Source organism: Lagopus leucura, unplaced genomic scaffold (assembly GCF_019238085.1).
Source record: "Lagopus leucura isolate 7727_CA_CO unplaced genomic scaffold, USGS_WTPT01 Super-Scaffold_100009, whole genome shotgun sequence".
Lineage (NCBI taxonomy): Eukaryota > Metazoa > Chordata > Aves > Galliformes > Phasianidae > Lagopus > Lagopus leucura.
Genome location: NW_024962266.1, coordinates 303,374 through 325,165, shown reverse-complemented (window position 1 = coordinate 325,165; position 21,792 = coordinate 303,374). Strand labels below are relative to the sequence as shown.

Here is a 21,792-nt window from a genome sequence, read left to right as displayed (position 1 = left end):
CAAAATGAAGAAAATACCATTACCCTCTGCAAGTATTCTGGCATCCACATTACTGTGAGACTTCTAAGGCTAATTCCTAGGGAGATCTAGAAAAAGTTTGCTTGTGAACAGACAAATTAATGGATTAGTCATACTTCTCTGGATTTCTCTGTGGGTGTTCTTGGTACAGTTTAAATATATGTAAGGTATATACACGTGTATTTACTTTTAATGAAATCTCATATCAAGCACTCAAAAGAAAAATCAACACAAAATATTCTGGAATTGAAAAGGCTACAGTTAGAGCAATTAATTAATTGTGCATACCTGGATATCTTCTTTATACCAGGAGATGACTGGGAATGGATTTCCAAATACTTCACAGAAGAGACTTACAGGATGATTAACAACTACAGATGTATTTGCCACCTTTTCTTGATCTCTAATTTCAGGAGGAACTATAAGAAAGTTCAAATACATGTATATTAAGTCTTCTCACTCAGTGATTTCCCACTTCATCTTTTCCCCAAGTCAAGAACCTCTATCATCTACATTTTTCAGACATTTTTATTTCATTTATCCCAGATGTTTCCATTTCCCCTTTGACTCTGGACCAATCTTGCAATGCTCTTTCTTCTCTTGTCGAAGAACAAGACTCTTCTCTTGCTCTATAGCAGAATTTCAAGGAATCCACTGAAACACAATCTCCATCACCATTTTAAGAGACTAATCTGTAAAATGCCATGTTATTTGCTTAGCATATAAAGGAAGTAAATTCCAGAGAATAATCCTTCCTCTTCACTGCTCTCATCATCCCCAAGAATACCTGCCTGTCACTTGTAAACCCATAAGAGTAAAGAGAAAGGTCCAGTGTGATGGATTAGAAAAACTCAAATCCTGCCAATGAGCCTTTCTGGCACGTGATGGAGTTCCTGCATTTCTAAGGGTAAATACATAATCCTGTTTGGGCATCAAAACTGTGAGAAGTGAATAGGAGTAAAAGTACTTTCTAAGAAGTAAAATGTACCATATTAAAACATATCTCACAGTCATCTGTAGATGCAATTTTGCAATTAGGATTAGGGAAGAGTGTCTTCTATTTATGCTCATTCTGACAAACAACTTTTCTCATACTTACCATTTGAAATGCAAAACTTTAACATCTACATTACAAGTCTTCACCTGTTACCTGTCGTAAAGTTGTCAACAGTTACTAGAACTCTCTACTAATGTGATAAACCTAGCTCTTCAAGTTAAACAAAGACTGTTTATTTATAAAATTACAGTGAACAGAAATAATAAAAAATATATAAAGAGCAACAGAATTATAGAAACCCAGTTTAGTTTTCATGGTTCAACTGCCCATGGAAAGATTTGGGACATGCAATTTCCAATAATGAAACAGAATAAACTCTTTCAAAATACGTCTCCAGTAGTTGTGCTTATTATTTACCATGAACTTTCAGGTTATACTTTCTTTCTGTACTTCCAGCTTCATTGGTTGCCACACAGATATATTCTCCATTATCAGATGGTGTAACAGAAGCTATGATCAGCAGCATGTCATCCTCCAGAACTGAAATTCCTGGTTCTCTGCCTGTCAATTCTCTTCCATTATGTAGCCATTTGATGACAGGCTTTGGAATACCTAACAAGAATAATGCAAAACTTCAAGAATCAGTTAAAATAGCCCAGAATAAGAAGGATTTGAATAATCACCATTGCTTGCTGACAAGAACAATCCAGAGGGAGTCACAAGCCTTCAAATTTACAGTTACAAGATTATCGCTAAAAATCGCGATAAAAATCTCTTAATATCCTTGTCAGCTAATAACGACTTTTAAAAGTACCTCATCTATCTGTTTAAACTGTGATTTAGTTTGAATTTTCCATATAAAGTACATATGGAAAACACTGTGCATATTTTACATTTTTACAATAACAAGAAGTAAAATTATCGGTGGTCAACAGAAAAGTATACTTTTGTCACTGAAAGAAGTAATACTGATACATACCTTTTACTGGACATGGGAATGGAACACGTTGATTTGCCACTCTTTCTTGAAGAGGATTATTGTATGGAGGATCAAGATCACCTATAGTAGGAGGCTCTGAAAGAAAATTAGACAGCTCAATTTTTTTTTTTCCCTTGCTTCCAAATGTAAGAATGCAGTCTGGCAATTCATAATTTTTAAATCTCTCTTATTCACACCATCACCATTCACACCCCCTACAATGATGAAGTGTATAACACAGGCTTGACTTCAAGAGGAATATTTAGGAAGAAAGCAACACAAATAAACTTTTGACTGAAATTGGGAAAAAAAAACAACAACACTATATTTGTTCTGAAGGCAGAGACAATGTTATTGCACATTCTGAAAAAAATAAGATAAAGCTAAAAAAAATACTAATAATTTTTTTCTCATACCATATCTTAGTACTCCTTCCATTCTTTGTTCTTGCATCTCATTTGAAACTTGTGTGTGGACTGAGGGACTATTCACAATGAGCAGCTCTCAGCATCTCTAATCCAAAGGCATCAGAACACTGCCTTTAGACTATTATGAAAAAGAAATACTTGCTACTTAAGTCAATCATGCTGCATTGCCAAATGTCAGCTGATCATGTGAGGAGTTATACTATACGTTTAAATTGGCACATGAATCACTGCTGCTTCATCACTATTTTAATAATATATTGAATAATGAAGCTTAAGCAAAATTCCAATTCCATTTGAAGCTGTGCCACCAGGCTCTAATGTTCAGAACCAGTCTATGAAAATGAGAGGTGAACGAACACACAGAGAATATTTGAAAAGGAGGTTTCCCACAATGGGATCTGGTTTTAATTACATCCAGCAAAAGCAATTGAAAAATATCTTAAAAGATTTAGAAGAAAAAAAAATCAAGCTTCTTATTTCTGCTAACTCTCCACAGAATGTTTGCATGCTCCCATTTTTTCTTAATTAACATCAGACCATAACATCTAAAACAGACACGGACTTTACATGCTGTAACTCTCAACAGCAAGGGGCATCAACCTCCAAAATATAAACCTGACTGCATTGCATAAAATTATACTTAGAGCAGGAGGCAAGGTTACAGTCCTGCAGCAATACCTTGGACTTGAACTGTTATCTCGGAGGTGTCAGTGCCTGCTGCATTGGTGGCGATGCACCTGTAGATCCCGGCATGGGAAAGCTGGATGTTGCTGATGCTCAGAGCCCCATCCAGACTGTGAGTGGGCTGCCCGCTGTCTACTGGCACGGCACTAGTGCCCCTGAACCAGGTGATTGCTGGCGGAGGGCTCCCCTGGGCACTGCAGGGTATGTCAACCCTGTGGCCAGCCTGGACTTTCACAATTTGATGACCACGATGTATCTTAGGAGGAACTAAGCAAGAAGACAAGTTAAGTCAATAGTAATGTGAAGGCAGTGATGTACAAGATCATTTTTGAAGGCAGTTCTTTTTGTTATTTTAGAAAACATCCTTCCTTACTCAATGAAACAGAATTCTCTCACATGCAGAACTGCATGTTCTTTACAAATAGGATGTATAAAAGCCTACCACTAACTTGTCTGGAGAAGCTACATTTCAAATTCTATTGCACTACTTCCATATGAGTATTAATATTATGCCATGCACATTTCAAAAGTTAAGCATACTGGCTTTTCATAAGAAAAAGAATCAAAAGCTTCTATGAAAAAGTTAATTACATTTCCCCTTTGACATTTTAATTTCCTTCCCCTAATTCCTAATCTTTGTATGCTTCCAAATACAAGTTCAGACAAAAAGATAAAATATTACTGGAAAAGATCTTGCTGATCCCAAAAAATAATTCAAATCTGACTTAACTCTTCTGCCACAATGGTTTTCTTTCTAAGGATCACTGACAATAAAGTCTAACGAATATCTCAAGCAGTAACAAGTGCCTTTTCTTCTGTTAATGTACAATCACAGACAAATAAAGCTGCACTCTCTACAAAAAACTACACAGTCATCTGCTATAGTCATTATAACTGCATTCATGAAGTTGAAGTGTTCAGAGCTGCCAGGCAGGAGTTCCATGCTGGCCTGCTTGTGGCATGTGAGGCACTTTCAAACTCTTCATGAGCCAGAGCAGAACTACATACACACCACACTTACACCAACCAGCACCATCCGGGCTGTGCCAGGACACAGCTCCTGCTCTCACTCTCCTCTGTGCATCGGCACCAGCAACAGGGATGCATGCCACAAGCTGTGCTTCTATCTGATACAGATGAGGAGAAACAAAAGGGAGAGCGTGGAGCTAATGATACATGACATTGCATAAGTTGTCAAGAGACTCTGATTGGAGCCCCATCACAATAAGAGTTGGAGAGAGGCAAGGGGGTGAGAATTTGATGATTTATGGTAAGAAGGAGAGGGGACGTCTCTCAGCAAGAGGCTAGTCACCTTCACTGAGGGAGAGGAAGGTGGACACAAGGACAGAGTGCTGGTTTGAATAGAGAAGTAAGACGGCTCAGGCTGAGAACAGGGATGTTCAGCCTGGAAAAGAAAAGGCTCCAGGAAGACCTGATAGCGGCCTGTTATACCTAGTGGAAGCTATGGGAAAGCTGGATTCTTATCAGGGATTGTAGCGACAGGGAACCATTAAGACTGATGGGAACTCAGCATCTACAAGCCTCAGACAACTTTGCTATTTTCAGCCATAGTTTTCAAACCTAATACTGAGAAGTTTGCTGCACACTGAACATCTAAGAGTATTAGAACAAGAGTTTTCAACTCTTAAAACTCTTCTCGCTGACCTAAGAGCCAAATATACTATACAGCTGTAGTTCTTCCATGAATCTAAGTGACACGAAAGGAAGGTGTACATGTATGTGTACAAATATATACATTTAGGTAATGTGTACATCCATACAGTATTTCTTTTCCACATAATCAATAAAAACAATTTGCATATGAAGATAATATGAGCAGAAAGAATACAGGTCAGTAGCATTTAATGTATGAAAGAAAAAATATAATTATACATTAAAATTATATTTAATGTATAAAAACAAGGATTTAGCATCTTTAGGATGCCAAATTCAATACTGAAACATGCTGATGATTTTCCTTTAAAACTTACCATGTACGCTTAATTTCACTGATTGAGTCACATTCCCAGCAATATTGGTGGCTACACAGAAATACATTCCACTGTCTGAAACTTGTGTCTCACTGATTTTCATTGACCCTGAGGGTAGGAAAGTATGTCTGCAAAATTAAGAACCAGATATGCTATATAAACTTATACAGAAGAGTGAATAATCTCTACTTAAACACTACTGATCACTACCTACTAAATTACCAGCATTCTACATGGCACACGGAGCTGTGCCATATTACTAAATATGACTTACTCATTTTTTCCAACTCTTTACTGAGCCACATGGAGAACAGTAGAGCAAGTACCTAAAATATAAGATCCAAATTGTAATGCTTGGTTCCACCTACTTACAGGAGACACTGAAACCTGCCTGATTTCTAGAAATGGAAAAATCATCTGATAAAGATTCCTATCATGGTAGAGCCTCCCATCACAGATTTATGCTCATCCCAGGTCAGCAGAATCAGAAAGTTTGTGTTAAACAGCTTGTGATTCTACTTCAATATGGTCAAAATACTTCATGATGGTTCAGGATGAAGGTGAGGAGGGATCTGAAGAGTACTGTGATTCAAAACCACTAGTTCTGGAGCTTAGAGAATTTGTCATTATTTCTGACTACATAATTAATGATGTAACACTGAATTTCATTATAGCTCTGGTCTAAGGCTTGCAAGATGCAGGTGTACAAGGATACAGTCTTGGCCAACTAAGCCGAACTCTTCTTCCGTAGCAGTTAAAAAGGAAAAAGAAAATAGGAGGAAAGGAAAAAAAACAGCTAGAAGTTGACAAGAAGCAAACAGATCTCAAAGTTATATACAGAGTTAAGGAAAAGTTGGTGGGAATTGGTGGTATCACTACTTATCTTTTCTCTGGCACTGGTGAATCTGGAGAATACAACAGGCTGAAGGGACGAGTGGAAGAAAGTGAAGTGCATTTCCTTCAGGCCATTGATATTCGTCTGATATCACAATTACTCCTCTTTCGCCCCTATCTTTCCAATGCTTGTTTTTTTAAATAACTCCAAAATATATATGGTTGCTGGAATAACTCATCTCCCATTACTTTGCCCATTTATTACAAATGCTTTCTGAGAGAGGTTTCTTCACTTCTGCTTTCATTCTTCTTTTGCTTACTGGTCACATTTCTAACATCTCTTTCGGTGGTCTCAAATGATTTTGTTTGGACTCACTCTAACTGTTGCTGACTTCTGTAAACAATTTTATGGAATGGGCTGAGTTGGATCACTGCTACTCTGGAAAGCTTGGATGGCTCCACAGTGAGCAAGTAGCCTAATTTATCTGTCTCTTGAGGTAAAATGAGGACAAGAAATGGACCAAGAATGCAATTCATTAATGCATGCAATGTGTTCGCAGTACAAAGCAGAAAATTCCACACAAAGTACTAATTCCAAATTAACCCTCTATACATAAGCCTGTTCCGCACAGACTACTCAGCCAGCACCTACCAGCTGATAAGTCTGTTGCAGACTCAGTGGGAGAGATGGATCCGAGGCCAAGATTTGGGCAGAAAAGAAACAGGTGCACTTTCAGGTCTGTACAACTGCTTAACATTTCACTTGGATCATGGAGACATGCTAGACAATGGCTACAGCAACTGCTACAGCATGCACCTGTCAGCATCATCCTTTCCTGATTTACAAATGTAGCTGCAGCCTTTGCTCCTTTTGAGGTGGCTGGAAGACCAGGAAGCAGTAGCATACCCTGTGACAGTGCCCAGCACTGCAACTGAGCACACACAGACAACTGCCCTTTCTCCTCTCTTTTCTATCACACTGAAACAGTATGAAAGAACTCTAACTTCGCAGCCCACCTCCACAGTCTCTCAGACTGTCAATTCTGTGTTTTTTACAAACATTTTACTATGCTGTCCCATTTTCAAGAGTATCAGAAGAGTTCTGGATCCAAAGCATAGCAAACACTGAGCCCCCATAAGCATTCACAAACATTTATTGTCATCTCTATTTTGCTGGGTTTCCAGACTTAAGCTGAATAACAGACAGTGCTTTCCTGAGCATAAATATGAAGTACTTTAAAAAAGTAAAGCGTATTTATAAAGATTTTAAATTAGACACAGTTTACATGGATCTCTGGGCACCACTACAGTATACATACGACGGGATCCTTTCTTGCCCTGACCTCCCGAGCTTGCATATTTCAGAGCAAATACTGAAGTTCTGTCACTGTGTAAAAACATACACTGCAGTACATCAATGTGCAAACTTTGCATCCTTCAGAGAAGTATATGCATTCAGTCTGGAAAGTTTTTTAAACCTATGGTCCTCTTGAAGGACAATTTCATATCTTCCAATTGATCATTAAATAATCAAAAAGTCTTCCAAAATCTTAAAATCTTAGGCACAACTTTGTTTTTCTTTTGTTTTCATCAAACAATTACAATCTGTTGTTACCTTAGAGAGAATGGAGATATGAGCTGTGTCTCTTTAGCCCAGGTAATTATGGGAGGTGGCAAGCTCTTTACTTCACATGAAAGTGTGACATCTTCTCCGCTAATTACTGAGATCTCTATAGGCCCATGCCCTTGCTGGTCTCCAGGCCTGGATACTCTAGGTTTCACTGCAACATGAAACATGTTAAGAAGCTGGAGTGAATATGTATACTTGTACAAATGTAATGCCTATAGTTCAGATCAACATCTTTTTGCGTGTGTGTGTGTGTGTCAGGTATATAACAATACAGCCCTGTTTTTAAAGACATGCCTGCAATAGATTTGCTGCCATAAATCACTGTAATGCCAACATTCTACACCCAGTTAACTCAGACATTGATTGATGCCTACTTGTAACACTACAAATACCAACAAGACTGCACTGTCTGCCTAAAAAGCATGACAGCAATTAATATACACAGTTCATGCATACACTGAGGTCTGTACTGTAGAGGTAGTTCACAACCAGTACCTAACTATACATTATATTATGGCACCAATAACTGGAAGTCATAAAAGCCTTGCAAAGCATATTAATCATCTTATCATCAAAATGATACTATATTTTAGTTCATATATACCATATACAGTCAGCTGGACTTTCCGTGTAGCGTAACCAGCAGCATTTGTTGCAGTACACAGATATTCCCCAGTCTCTTCACCCTCTGGCGAAACTACATAGAGACTTCCATCAGAACCCGTGGAGAATTTCCCATTGCTGGGAAAAATTATTTCTCCCTTCTGTAGAAAGAAAGAAAAAAAAATATTCCACAGTCCTTGGATTTCCAAAAATACAGCAAATTGCAAATATTTAATTCAACAATAGCTAAATTTTGTAGAAAGAAAATCTAATGAAAACATTTAAACTGTTAAAGGAATATTGAAGTTATTAGTGAATGCAGCAGCCTACCCCATTGTTGCAGCACATTGTATGAAGACTGCTGTATTTTTAACATAGCATTCAGTTAGATTTTTCACAGATCTGAAGATGTTGCAAAGTGCAGGAAGCCTGACTAAACCAAGTAATATTTTAATCCACATTACAGTACTGCTTCTATCGTTTTATGGACTCTAATGTTTATGGCTGAGATCACCAAAAAAAATTTTGAATTAACTAAGAAGTTTGGCCCTGAAATTCTATCCATAGAAATTAACCAACTTCAGCTAACTTTTCATACTCGTTTAGTATCTAAGCAGTAAAAATAGGAGAAGCAAGGGATTCTCATGCAGAAAAAATGTTATTTTGTTATATATTCATATGAAAAAACATTTTCTAGAACCTAATTCTTAAAAAAAAAAAAAAAGGATCAGTTTAGATAATGTTGATATTGGTTTCTGTCCATACTGAAAATTATATGCAGTAATAAAGGAAAAAATCTTCTACTGCGCCTCATTCCTCCTGTGTTTCATTCCCTACTAAACCAATAGTTATCTGTCCTACTGCTTCTTTTAAACAAAGCTGTTCATAACGTCTCAATCAATTACATCAGCACAACTTCGGAAGCAATACTGCCTTCACAGCATACCTTAAATAACTACTATTACCAGAAATTATGCTAAAAAAAAACAACTAACCATCTCAGCCTGATTTTCAGACGTTCTCAAAAAAGTTGAGGTCCTCCTCAGTGAACCTGTTGTCAAGGACATGACTGAAAAGTCAGACAGCTAACCCCTAAATGCCATTATTAGAGACATTCTCCTCCATGAAAAAAAAAAAAAAAAAAAAAAAAAAAAAAAGTCATTTTAAAGCAATCCTAAACAAAAATGAACTTTCAGTCTGTGGCAAGTTGTCTAATCCAAAATTACCAACTTATAACAAGAATACTAAGAATTTCTGAAGTATTGAAAAGTATATAGTTACAGGGATAAGCAAAGAAGCCTTTTCACAGGAGAGAAATTTGATGTATGGCTAGACCAAAGCCAGAAACAAAAGCAGACAAATAAGCAGAGATCTCCAGATCCCTCACAGCAGAGATGTTTGGTTGCACCTCTTGCCTAGTTTTAGGACATCTAAAAGACATCTTCAATTCATCTTCCATCATGAACAGCTCAAAGATGAGACATTACCTTAGACCAAGTAATAGTTGGCTTAGGAACTCCACTTGCTTTACATGGCAGTGTTACTGGAATTCCTTCAATGGTGCTGAATATCTGCTGCCCATGCTGAATAATGGGCAGAACTGAAAATAGATGCAAATATTACAATCATGTAAAAGACAAATTTCAAATTACCAAACCCTGGTACAACTCATGCAATAAAACTCTCATACTCAATTACTGCTTCATGCAGATTGCAAAAGTTGGCAATTTTCAGCCTGTTCTCTCAACTCCCAAATCAGCATTGACCTGCCAGCTTCTCCTCCAGTTTTTTTTTGGCAAAATAAATACCTGTTCATAACGAAGCATGTCAACCAAAGGTTGATCATTAGATCAGACACATATAGTTTTAAACTAAATGTAGGCAATTAGGCTGATTTCAGTGATTTCAGGAAGGATTTTTCACACTACTCACTGGAGACGTTTTAGGCTAAGTTCCTGAATCAATACTGTACACAATTCATCTTATACTGCATCTTTCATGAGGACAGGCTCAGGATTTTTGATGCTGAATCAACTTTTAGCAAGAGACAACATCCTTTAAACAGTGAAGGTTTGAAAGCAAAGAACCAATTCCTCCCCAAGCACATTTAATTTTTGTAATAAATGCTACAAAGTTGAGCTAAGTGCACTGATGGTGTATGAAGGGATTGGGCTGTTAGATGAACTTGAATAAAACCAATAGATCACTACACAAAATCGAGAGTTGGAGGTGACAAGAAACCCCAGTTCCCCTCCTTCACTGAGCTGGAATTCATATCACAACAGAAAAAAGGCCATATTTAAGATAAGGTCAGCTTGTAATAACAAGAACTAGATTTTCAGAAAAGCATAAAAATATATTCCTTTCTGTTCTCAAGTTCTGAAAAATTTCAGAAACTAATGTTCACATGGAAGACCCTTATCAGACACTGAATGTTTCTCTGCATTAACAAACAACAGGTATTGTTAACATAAAACACCGTTCCAGCATCTTCAATTCAGCTTAAATTAAATCTCCCATGATTAATTCAACACACAAGAAACTTTCAGGCTGCTAACCATGAAGTAGCTGGGACTCCACACACAGTTAAAACAAGTATCCACAGCTGAAATACAGATGGGTTACCACAGGCCTAACTCTTAGTTTCTGATATGGTTAAGGAAAAGAAAAAAAAAGTTTTGCCAAGCTCACAATTTATTTTAGTTGCAATTCTCTCACAAGTTGCGCTCCTTTGTATCAGTTTCTAAATGCCTCCAACACTGCTTTTCATGGTTTTCTTGCAAATTCCCACTTGCATCTTTTGTTAAAAAACCTCAAGTCTGCACAGTCAGATCTTTGCAGATTATTCAAAATGAGGGGTTTTTTTATGACCACAAAGTGATGTAATTTTTTGTTTTATTTTAAAAACATTCTCAATTCTTCAGTTCTGTCCTGTTAAGTTGGCCTATTTCCCACAATATTACTTTACAAAGTAACATCAATATAAAGAGGAAATTTAAGAAGTTAATACAACTATCATGAGAAAGCTCCAGAGAGATCTCCTGTTAGTAAGACACACACACTCGTCCTGCAGCCAGAACAGAGTACCAAGACCGTGCTCCTTACCATACACATTAACAGTAGTGGTTTTGTTATTTGTCCCAGCAACATTACTGGCCATGCAGGTATAATCACCCCCATCTTGCAGCCGAACTCTTTCAAGATGCAGGCTCCCATCACTTCGAACATTAATGTAGGGATTGGGAACCAGCTGCCAAAAGAGTAATGTAACATTTTACTAAGTAAATACACACTCGATAGTATTTACTTTGGTATGCATTGCAGCTTTATTCTTTTTACTCTTTCACATTAAAAAAAAAAATTCTATGTTCCCGGAGAATTTTACTAAAGCTTTTTCTACTTTCCACCTTTTATAAAAAGTTAACTTCAAATAATAGTTTTGGTAGCACCTCATATATAGTGCTGGAGTGAAATTAATGGCTACAATGGCTACATCACATATACAACCACCAGGGTAGTTTATAATGCACTAAAGCAAGAGCAAACCTAGCTGAATTATTCTACTGCACTTTGTATTTGTAATTCCATTAACCCCATGTCATGACAGATCAACTCTCCTGATTGCAGCTACTTGTTTCTCTCCCATAAATAGATTACTTTCACTGTTGTTGTCAGAAACTTCTAGAAACTCTTGGTATAACCATCATAAAAGAGATCAGCTCTGAACCATACGTTCACCCTTTAGGGACACTGTTTAGACTTGTATTTTTCTTTAATGTACTGGCAGCAGAAACACTTAAAATTATCCACTGCAAAAGATAACATAAAGTTGTACCTTACAGCAAAAAAACAGTTTGTTTCTTTTAAAACTGTACACCCTCTAGCAATATTAAAAATTCACAGTGATCTTTACCAATAGCTAGAAGAGCTCAGCAACAAAGACCAGCCCTACAGAAACACTGTCATACGAGAAGTGGCTGAGCGAGCTGGCATGGTTTAATCTGGAGAAAAGGAGGCTCAGGGAAGACAGACCTTACACACTATAACTACTTGAAAGGAAGCTATGGTGAAGTAGGGGTCAGCCGCTTTTCCTATGTAACTAGCAATAGGATGAGAGGGAATGGCTTCAATTTGCACTACAGGAGGTTCAGTTTGGCTATTAGGAAGAATTTATTCTCCAAGAGTGGTGAGGCACTGACACAGGCTGCCAAGGGAGATAGTTGAATCACCGTCCCTGGATGTGCTCAAGAAATGTTTAGATGTGGTACTAAGGGACGTGGCTTAGCAAGGAGATATTGATGGTAGGTTTGTGGTTGGACTGAATGAGCTTGGACGTCTTTTCCAACATTTGTGATTCTCTGATTCAAACACTAATAAACTATCATTTCTCAAGGGGATTGGCTGTACTGTGAATGACATCGCCAGGAGACATTCAGAAGCAGCTTCTGTCTTGCAGATACAGCCACCTGGTTTCTCCTTGGCAGGCAGCAGCTCTTTCATTGAGCAGTGTTGGTCAGTTGTAGTCACTGCAGTGCCACTGGATCCTTGTTTTCAGTGAGCCAATCCAATTTCATGACAGACCTTTATTTGTAGGCATAAAATCTATCACTACATCTACATCTACAGAAAATTAATCTCTGAAAATTAAATAAGTGTGTTACCATGGCTTAAAACATCTGCTGTTGATTTTCTATATCAACAAATCTTGTAAGAAAGTGAACAGTCTTACCACCATACTGTTCTTAATCCACTTCCGGTCTGGAGTGGGGTTTCCAGCAAGCAGAACACATGGCAAAGTGAGCTGCTGCCCCTCAATTACATTGGCTGTGGCTGGGCTTATTCCAATCAGAGGTGCAACTTAAGAAGAAAAAAAAAAAAAAAAGAAAAAAGAAAAAAACAAGAAAGGAAAAGAAACAAAAAAGAATTAGAATTTTTAAAATACATATTTTATATATATTTAAATATATATGTATCTATGTAAGGTACTGGATGCGAATTTTTATTATTAGCCCTGCCATGTACTTTTACTTGCAGCAGTATCAGACAAAAGTCTGCTTATGCAAGGCACTATGCAAATAGAGAGCAGGAAACATTTTCTACAATGAAAACCATACGATTTACAGAGGAAGAAAAAAAAAGGAAAAAAAAACCCGTAGCAGTCAACAGAAAGCAGCACAGTGCCAATATACTTATCTAAGGACAAAACATACCAGATGAGGCTCTGGTATCTGAAATGTCAGTGACAGAGAAAGAAAAAAAATTCCAGAGGATTGAGTAGCATAGGAAAGAAAAGTAAGTTGGAGTAACACATGTACAATAATTCTAAGGTTAAGGAGCAGCAGCAAAGAAAAGACATTGTCTGGCTGAAGATGATCCAGTCCAGCACTTCCCTGAAAGCTCACATTCCCATGGACACAGAGCTGAGATGTTATATTTCCTTACTTGTGGGAAAATACTGAAGAGGCTTTTAAATAGGTAAAAACTTCTTCTTTACCAAACATTATCAGCATTACAGATTTCACCACATGTTTTAAGTTAATCAATGTTTTCCTTGATGGTAGACAGAACCATTCTTATCCTCCCACAATTTCATATACTCCATAGCATTATTTTTCTTTTTATTGCCAATTGCCCAAGATAATAAACAACTCCTTGAAAGCACAGTTATCGTCAAAGCAGGGTGTTTAGTGTCCTCTTGGATCACTAAGATTTCTTCCCAGTTGTAGCCATGCGTTGCCATAAGCAAGTTCACTGCTACTTTGTTTTTTTAATTACATGATAAAAAATCATTAGCATTCATCATGGTGGTGATTTTTCACTCTTTAATCAATTTGCTAAGCAATAAGAAACAGAACACAGAATACGTCATTTTTAAGGTCCATGTTACAAAGTGTAGATGGAACTACTGTAAGCTGATAAAAAGACAACGTTATAATGTGAAAATTTTAGTGAATTCAATTACAATAATTGATGCAAATACCTTCTGATCTATTTTATGTGGCTGACTACATTTGTGTAAGAATTGCTACAAACACAGGTATATCCCTGTGTAGGTATGTAACACATTAACATCCTATTCATCATAAAAAAAGTTACCAATTCCAGCATATTTGATGTATGGAAATGGTGCCAATCTTCCCTTTCCCTTGTATCACTGACATTAACCAGACTTACCCAGTCCAGTTACTGTGATTGTGGCTGGCTGTGACTGAATCCTCCCAAACTGGTTTTCAGCTTCACAGACATAAGTTCCTTCATCACTAACCCACAAATCTTCAGAAGGAGAAAAAAAAAAGAGAGATCAGATTGCAGCAGCTGAAATTACACTATATTCTTTTTTTTCAGATCATTCCCTTTCCTCTCTCAGGAAGGATGGAAATAATGACTACGAGTACTTGATTGAAAAGATATGATACATATGATACTTTTCAGCACTTTAATATATTGCATATATTTTAATACAAATACACTACTGTGTACAAATGACACCTAGTATTTACATGTCCACACATGCATATACTGTTGCACAGCGCATTTTCCGTGGAACACTGCTTACGCTACATAAAGTATTGTCTCTGCATGTTTATAGGCATGTAACACATACATAATTCTGCTTTACATACTCTATACAGAAATTACTTCACTTATTCTGTTAAGTTCTAGAAAGGCATAAAAACTAAGAAAACAGAATAATATCATTTAGTGTCTGGGTGACCAAAATCCTCCAGAGAATTGAAATTGCAAAGACACTTGCAGAATTCCTAGCTATTACCCAAATTAGGACTTACTTAAAGCAGTAAATTTAAAAACACTTTAAAAAAAAAAAAAAAAAATAGAGAGAGAAAAAAGAGTTAAAAAAAGAGAGAGAAAAAGAATAAAATAAAATTCACAACTCCTCGGTATTAACAGAGACCACAAAGCACATTTATTTAAACAAAAGTGTAATTATTCCAATGAAGTGAAAACCAGAGTGAAGCCAGAGACCAATCACAAGTGAATTCACAAACTCACAGGAACACAATGCACATCAACAGCAACAAAATCAGTATCAGAAACATAATCTCTAATAAAATCTATTTTTTTTTCAAAGTTAACTGTTCTACACAGTAGTATAATAATTTAAATCCATTGCATATGTTGTATTTCCCTCTAGCATATTTTCTTTAAAAATTTAGTCTGCTTACTATTAATTGACAGAGCTCCTGTTCTGAGCTGACTGATGGAACTAGCAGCAAGTGGTCTTGAGAAAAGGGAAGCGCCACTCAGCCGCTTCCATTTAATCTTTGGCTCTGGGTAACCCTGAACATAGCATGGCAGTGTGATATTTGAGCCAATATCCACAGATTCATCACTCGGTTCTTGCGTAAAAATTGGGGGAGCTGGAAAAAATACAGAAAAAAATACATAAAGTGAATATGGGGTTTCATCATGACAGTAGTGTTCTGCTTACAATACTGCAGCCTTCATTTACATCCTACTACACATTATTGTTTTCCTAACAACAGATTCCCAATTCAAGCAACATTATGCAAACACAACCTAGTATGCTCTTCATGAATAACGAAGTGTTCAGAAATGGGCTAAATATCACAAAAAAAAGAAAAAAAAAAAAAAAAAAAAGATATAGCCACCCTTTCCAAAAGAATGTGAGCGTTCAGGTGTGTAGGATTCTCCTTTCCTTCAAACAGCTTTGTCCATTGCTTCAGAAAGCGTACATGTCTAACAAAAATATGCATTTTAAAGGCCAGAAGCAGAAAGAAACGGGAAAAGAATAGGGAGGACTAAGTTTCAGTAAATTTACACTGTAACACAAATGAAATACATTCTCTACATGAGAACTATGTTAGGTTGAGGTTTGAACTCTTTCCTCCTTCTCTGGCTCTCTCTTCCTCTTTGTAAATTCAGTGCTTTGCAAAAGAATAAAGAATGAAGGAATGTTGGAAATCCAAGTATCATAAGGAAATTTAGCTCAGTGAACTCTATCAAAAAGGTGTTCTCAGCACATACAATTTTCAAAGACTTGCATAACTGTGAGAAGAGTTCAGATAAATAAGACACTGTTGATCACATAAGGAAACACTGAAATAGAGCACTTATTGTGTAGTTGCAAACTACTTGCTACTTACAGCCAACATCTAGGGTTATCTTTCCAGAAGCTCTCCCTGCATCATTGGTAGCCACACAGGTATAATCACCAGCGTCCAGCTCTTGTGTTTCTTGGATCTTCAAAAGACCCCGATGAGTATCAATAATGAGAAACACTGATGCCCTCAACTCTAAGTCACCTAAGTTTAGACAGAAAAAAAGTTAACTGAAATATAAAGAGGGTATTTATCAAAATTACTCTAACAAAATTGTGTCCAAGTCTGAGATTAGTTCACAACATAACTGTATTCATTCAGCAGATAAGTATAGTCAGATAATCATTCAACTCAGTGGGAAAAATCATTACTGCACTAGATACAATCAAATTTTATTTATATTTATTTTACAAGAGAAATGCAAAGTTAAGTAGGTTTGGATAGACATCAGTATAAGGACAGTATAAGGACAGCCAAGTTGTATTTCTCCTTCTCACATTAGAAGCTACTTATGGAAGTCACTTGTCTGCCAGCTCCACGCCATCCTACAAAACCAGGAAAACAACTCTGCTACCTCTCAAGTAGGAGCCAGGATACTCCTGAGTATCAGTTCAGAATGTGTCCATGTGCAGAAAGACATTTTGCAGTTTTTGTAGCATATAGCTAAACATTTTATGACAAAGCATGAAACAAGCTGAGTCAAGAGATGTGCAGTTTTTTTTCTTTTTAATTACTGTAAGTTCATTCACTGTATTTAAACAGAATTGAGATCTCACATCCTCGATATTAAGTGCCCTATCTTCTAAATTAGAGAATTTCACATCAGTCACTGTTTGAATAATACATAAAACTTTTGAGAAAAATAAAGTCACTTCAACATGCTCTAAGCCAAAGTAAATCAAACACAAAGAAGTGTACCTTTAAACCATTTAACTTGAGGATGTGGGATTCCAGTTGTTTTACACTCCATAATAGTTGTGTCTCCAAGGGCAACCAGAATTTCACTTTGAACTATGGTCACTGTTGGGCCCTCTAAAAAGAAACAAGGAACAAATTAATTCCTCATCCAAAATGTCTGTCATTTTTAAGATGCAAATGATAAAAGATTAATCTTCTGCAGTTATGTAAGACATATTTGCCTTAAAAGTCAAGCAGGCTTAAAAATCATGTAAGGTGATAGAAAAATAATATAAGAAAAGTAGAGTTTAGAATATCAGAATACCTGAACCATATATAGAATATGCAGGCATGTAAGGAAAGAACTGGAAGAGTCTGACCATTTAAAAAGTGAAAAGAAACTTTCTCTCCCTCTCCCATTGAAGACTGGTCATTAAGAATTTTGGCACTTTGCTGTTAATACACAGCATAGTGTTTAGAGGGTACGGTTTGGACTAGGACTCCATGGCTAAGAACACAACAGGAAGGTAGAAGAAAATTATTCCTTCTCTAAAGACCTACTCAGTTTTGCAAGTCTACTCTACCATGTTTTGTTTTTCTGGAGTTTCAGAAAATTTCTACAAATATGTTCTGCACAGTTCTACAGATTACCACTCTGAAGCTGTAATAGTTTGCTTTTTAATTTCATTTCATTACTTCTCTTGCTTACCGATGTATGTAAGAATAGATGTCTCTTTCTCTGTCCCAGCTGAGTTACTTGCCAAGCAACCGTAAACACCTGCATCTTTTGGAATTGCCTGTCTTATGATCAAGGTGCCTTCTGGGGTCAATCTATACCTGAGAATACACAGGGAACCAACCAAAATGGTTAGTTAAAGAAAACAGAAAAACTATTCCACACACGCTCCAAAAGTATCACCAGATAATTTACAAATAGATACTGCTGTCTTTATCTTATTACTAGTTGTAGTAATATTTCTGCCAGAGGATACCAACACATGTTGTAAAGAACACTGAGTTTAATCCTGTAGAAAACTTCTAAAGAAAGTAATCATAGTATTTCTATTTTATTGATAATTGAAATCATAGAGTTATAAGGACGAAGGTCAAAGTACTTTTTTTCCAAAGCTCAAACGCTCCCGTGAAAGAAAGAGAATATTTAGGCATTCTTCAAAACACAAATAAAAAAAGGAAAAGGAGAAAGCAAAGCTATAGTCCTTACCTGTTGGAACCAATGATAAACATTTCATTGTGTGTCCATACTACTGTTGGCTTTGGATAACCTGTAGTAGAACACCTGATAGACACTTCAGAGCCTTCTGTAAAAGTCTGATCCTTAGGTGAAATGACAATCTTAGGTGGTTCTATTAAAAGAAATGAAAAATAGAAATTAAAATGATGCGGTTTGTAAGCACTTACACATTATAACCACCACTTTATTTCTGATGAAGGTGATCATCATTGTTCTCCTATAGCTGCCTCCACTAAACTCAAATAATGAGCATCAGACATACATGAATTATATCAGAAGGCCAATTACTGCATTAAAACATGATCAATCTGGTAACAACGCTTTTGTTGAAGTCTCTTCCACTTACAGCACTATTCAAAGAGTTTCCATTTCTTGAATTAGCAATCCTATTTCAGAACTTATTTTCTTCTTTTTCTCTACCACAGCATACCAGCTCTTCCACATAAAACATACAAGCCTTTATAAAAAAGTTCAGGATTCGGGCTACGGGGGTCACATGAATTCTCACGCTGCCAGTTTGCTTTGCTCTGAGATGCATACACTGGATCTCCCAGATGTGAGCATGAACCCATCCAGAACTAAACAGTCATCAACATCAATGTCAGAAAGAAGTAAGAATGGATTTCAGCTGCATTTTCACAAAAAGAGAGACTCATGAGCATCACAGAATTCATCCACTTATATCCTTGGACTGATTTTTTTCAAGTGGTCAAGGACCACTAAAACAGTTTCCTGTGACAACTGACATTTTCTTCTACAGTATTTACCATTTTGCCTACTTATAGTGACAAGAAAAAGTTCCACGCCACCCAATATATGAAAAACTAGCAATTCATAGCAGCAACTGCTGCTTCACTGCCTGACAGCAACAGGGCTTGAGGGAATGGCATGGAGCTGCATCAGGGGAAGGTCAGGCTGTGGGCTAAGAAGAGTTTCTACCTCACAGGGTGGTGGGCACAGAACAGGCTCTCCAGCGCAATGGGCACAGCCCAGAAATGCCAGAGCTCAAGCAGCTACCAATTTTTTTACCTGGAGCAATTAATAGTATGCCCCTTTGGGTTATCGTTGCTGGAAGGAAGATTTTTCTCCAAGTTTATGGTGGAACGCAGTTGCTAAAAAAGGTGCCAACACAAACATACTGTTGGGACCCCACGGGGAGGCAGGGCCTATCTACTGCTTCCCCCAGCTGCAGAGCGGAGTGCTGTGCCCAGGGGTGACAGGAAGCAGATTCTGAGTGCTGTGTGCTTCAGCAACTTATAAGGACGTGGTATTGCAACAGAGATTGGAAAACCATCTTCCTCCCCTCAGCCTCAGTGCTCTTACTGAGAGGGGATTAGTGCCTATCACTGATGGAAGAACTGAGATAATGAGAAAGTAAATGATTTTCAAATGCTCAAACATCAAATCCAGGGTAAAAAAGAGTAGAAGATCTCATCACTTTGTACATGTAAGGGGTTACGTGCAAAGTAGTACTTTACATATAAAGTAGTACACAGTTGGGAAGCAGAGACAGGCAAGCCTAAGGGTATTATATCACCCATCGCAACACACTGCTGACTTTAAGACCCTTGTGTTTTTGTAGGTCAAATAAGTAACACATAAGTAATATAATAAATAATAAGTAATATAATAAAGCAAGTCATAAGTAATTGACATATTAGTAATTGACTAATGAAGAATTGACCATGAGTGGTCCTGCAATGCATCTCAATGAATCTGAAAGCAAGTTTCCCAAGGAACACAAAAGTAGTTTTAAAGCATGAGAGGTAACGTTAGCATACAAGTCATGTCTGTGTTTTCATTCAATCATTTTAGTACATTTTTATTTGAATTATTTGCAGTATGTTTTCTGCTTTGAACTTCATGAATATTATCTCAGGAAAATTCATTCACAAGGTTAAGCACACAAACCCTCCCCTTTCAAGAGAATGTCGCTGCTGTTCTGAGGAAGTGTTTTGTTGCACTGTGTCACCTAGTAGCCTGGGGGAAGCAGGATTCAAATGCCAGGACTCCTGAATATGGTTTCAGTCATTAATAGAACGTGCAAGTGTGCAGAAGGTCCTGCAGCCTTTGTAAAAACACATGTAAAACCACACAGTTACACTGCCAAAGAAGAGAATGTTAAATAATAAACAGCAAATAATTTACACACAGAGTCGTAAAACAAAACACAGATGCAGTTATATTGTCCCTTTCTTATATTCATAGCCAGCAACCTACAGTTTCATTTTTGTTAGAGGGAGGGGACCCTGCAGGAATGGCACCAGAGGAGGACAGAGCCACAGATTCCTAAGTGCTGGGATTACATCCAGACATGAAGGGCAGGTAAAGGCAAAAAGTGCGTGCAACTTAGAGGACTGTCTTCAAGTAATTGATTATGTGTACAGAGTTCTCAGCTATTTTTGTTTCACTGTAAACCCTACCATGGGACAACATGCTCTAGTTTTAGGGAAGGTCTGTGCTTACGCTAATACTAGGAAACTGCTTCAAATGGTCAAATCATCCACTGTGCTTTGACAATAAATCACTGTCAATGCAGTATTGTTGTCGGACAAGAACTATCAGAAACTAAAAGAAGGTGGAAGTAACATTTATCAAAGACAGTGGATGACACTTCTGAAGAGAACAAAGGTCAGCGAGGAGACTTCAGTATCTGAAGCATTCATGTTTGTAAACTTCCTTGGCCTTAATGTTCATTTAGATCACTATAAGCAGTTAACATAAAAAAGGACAGCAAATACTTTTTTTTTTTTTTAATTCAGTATAAGTAGCTGAGTTATTGGGTTTGTTTGTTTTTAAATGCTTTTTTAATGCTTTCATTAGCAAAAATTCCAGTTGTTCACTGGGCACATAATGTAACAATACTGAATAAGAGCAACTATTTAAATGTACCTAGATGAACCATCATGCAAGAATGCAATCACCCTAGAAGCCTGCATACACTTGCTGCAAGTTCCCCCTCCCTACCTCCTCACCTCCCCCCCAAAAAAAGTTTGATTTCATCCTCAGAGTTTTATGAAACCAGATTCTGGCTAAGAACAGATGGAGTACCTTCCACGGGTCCAAGCTGTTCCCTAGTGGTTCCTGTCAGTTTCAACCCGTTCTCACTCAAGTTGAACTGATCTCCGTGCACTTCCAACTATCAAGATACTCAGGGAGCAGATGTTTATGACAAAGCTCTATTTCTAGTTATACAGGAACTGCAGTTTTGGTGTGAAAAGTTAAATTTCCTCAGATTCTGGAGTTCTGTATGACCACAGTTATGTCAACAAGTTCTTGTGCAACTCCCAAGTTTTATAGACATACCTTAGTTTTTCCAGGTGGGGCTGTGTAAACCTCAAACTTTCTATATTTTGTTACTTAAGAGTACTGGCAAGGCAGAGGGGGATACAAAAACT

At 37.2% G+C, this 21,792-nt stretch overlaps 1 protein-coding gene across 1 annotated transcript in view; it reads right to left on the bottom strand.

Annotated features, from left to right (window-relative positions):
• Window positions 1-21,792, bottom strand: part of HMCN1 (hemicentin 1) — a 185,812-nt gene that overhangs the window by 93,166 nt on the left and 70,854 nt on the right. The window contains exons 12-27 of the mRNA XM_042873540.1: window positions 18,365-18,506; window positions 17,852-17,979; window positions 17,164-17,277; window positions 16,291-16,449; window positions 15,349-15,543; window positions 14,339-14,437; window positions 12,894-13,021; window positions 11,270-11,414; window positions 9,652-9,764; window positions 8,166-8,325; window positions 7,547-7,712; window positions 5,098-5,225; window positions 3,101-3,373; window positions 1,995-2,090; window positions 1,433-1,627; window positions 307-437 (exon numbers count right to left, since the gene is read on the bottom strand). Coding sequence (XP_042729474.1) covers window positions 307-437; window positions 1,433-1,627; window positions 1,995-2,090; window positions 3,101-3,373; window positions 5,098-5,225; window positions 7,547-7,712; window positions 8,166-8,325; window positions 9,652-9,764; window positions 11,270-11,414; window positions 12,894-13,021; window positions 14,339-14,437; window positions 15,349-15,543; window positions 16,291-16,449; window positions 17,164-17,277; window positions 17,852-17,979; window positions 18,365-18,506 — 2,372 coding nt within the window. The remainder of the gene's footprint in view (window positions 1-306; window positions 438-1,432; window positions 1,628-1,994; window positions 2,091-3,100; window positions 3,374-5,097; window positions 5,226-7,546; window positions 7,713-8,165; window positions 8,326-9,651; window positions 9,765-11,269; window positions 11,415-12,893; window positions 13,022-14,338; window positions 14,438-15,348; window positions 15,544-16,290; window positions 16,450-17,163; window positions 17,278-17,851; window positions 17,980-18,364; window positions 18,507-21,792) is intronic.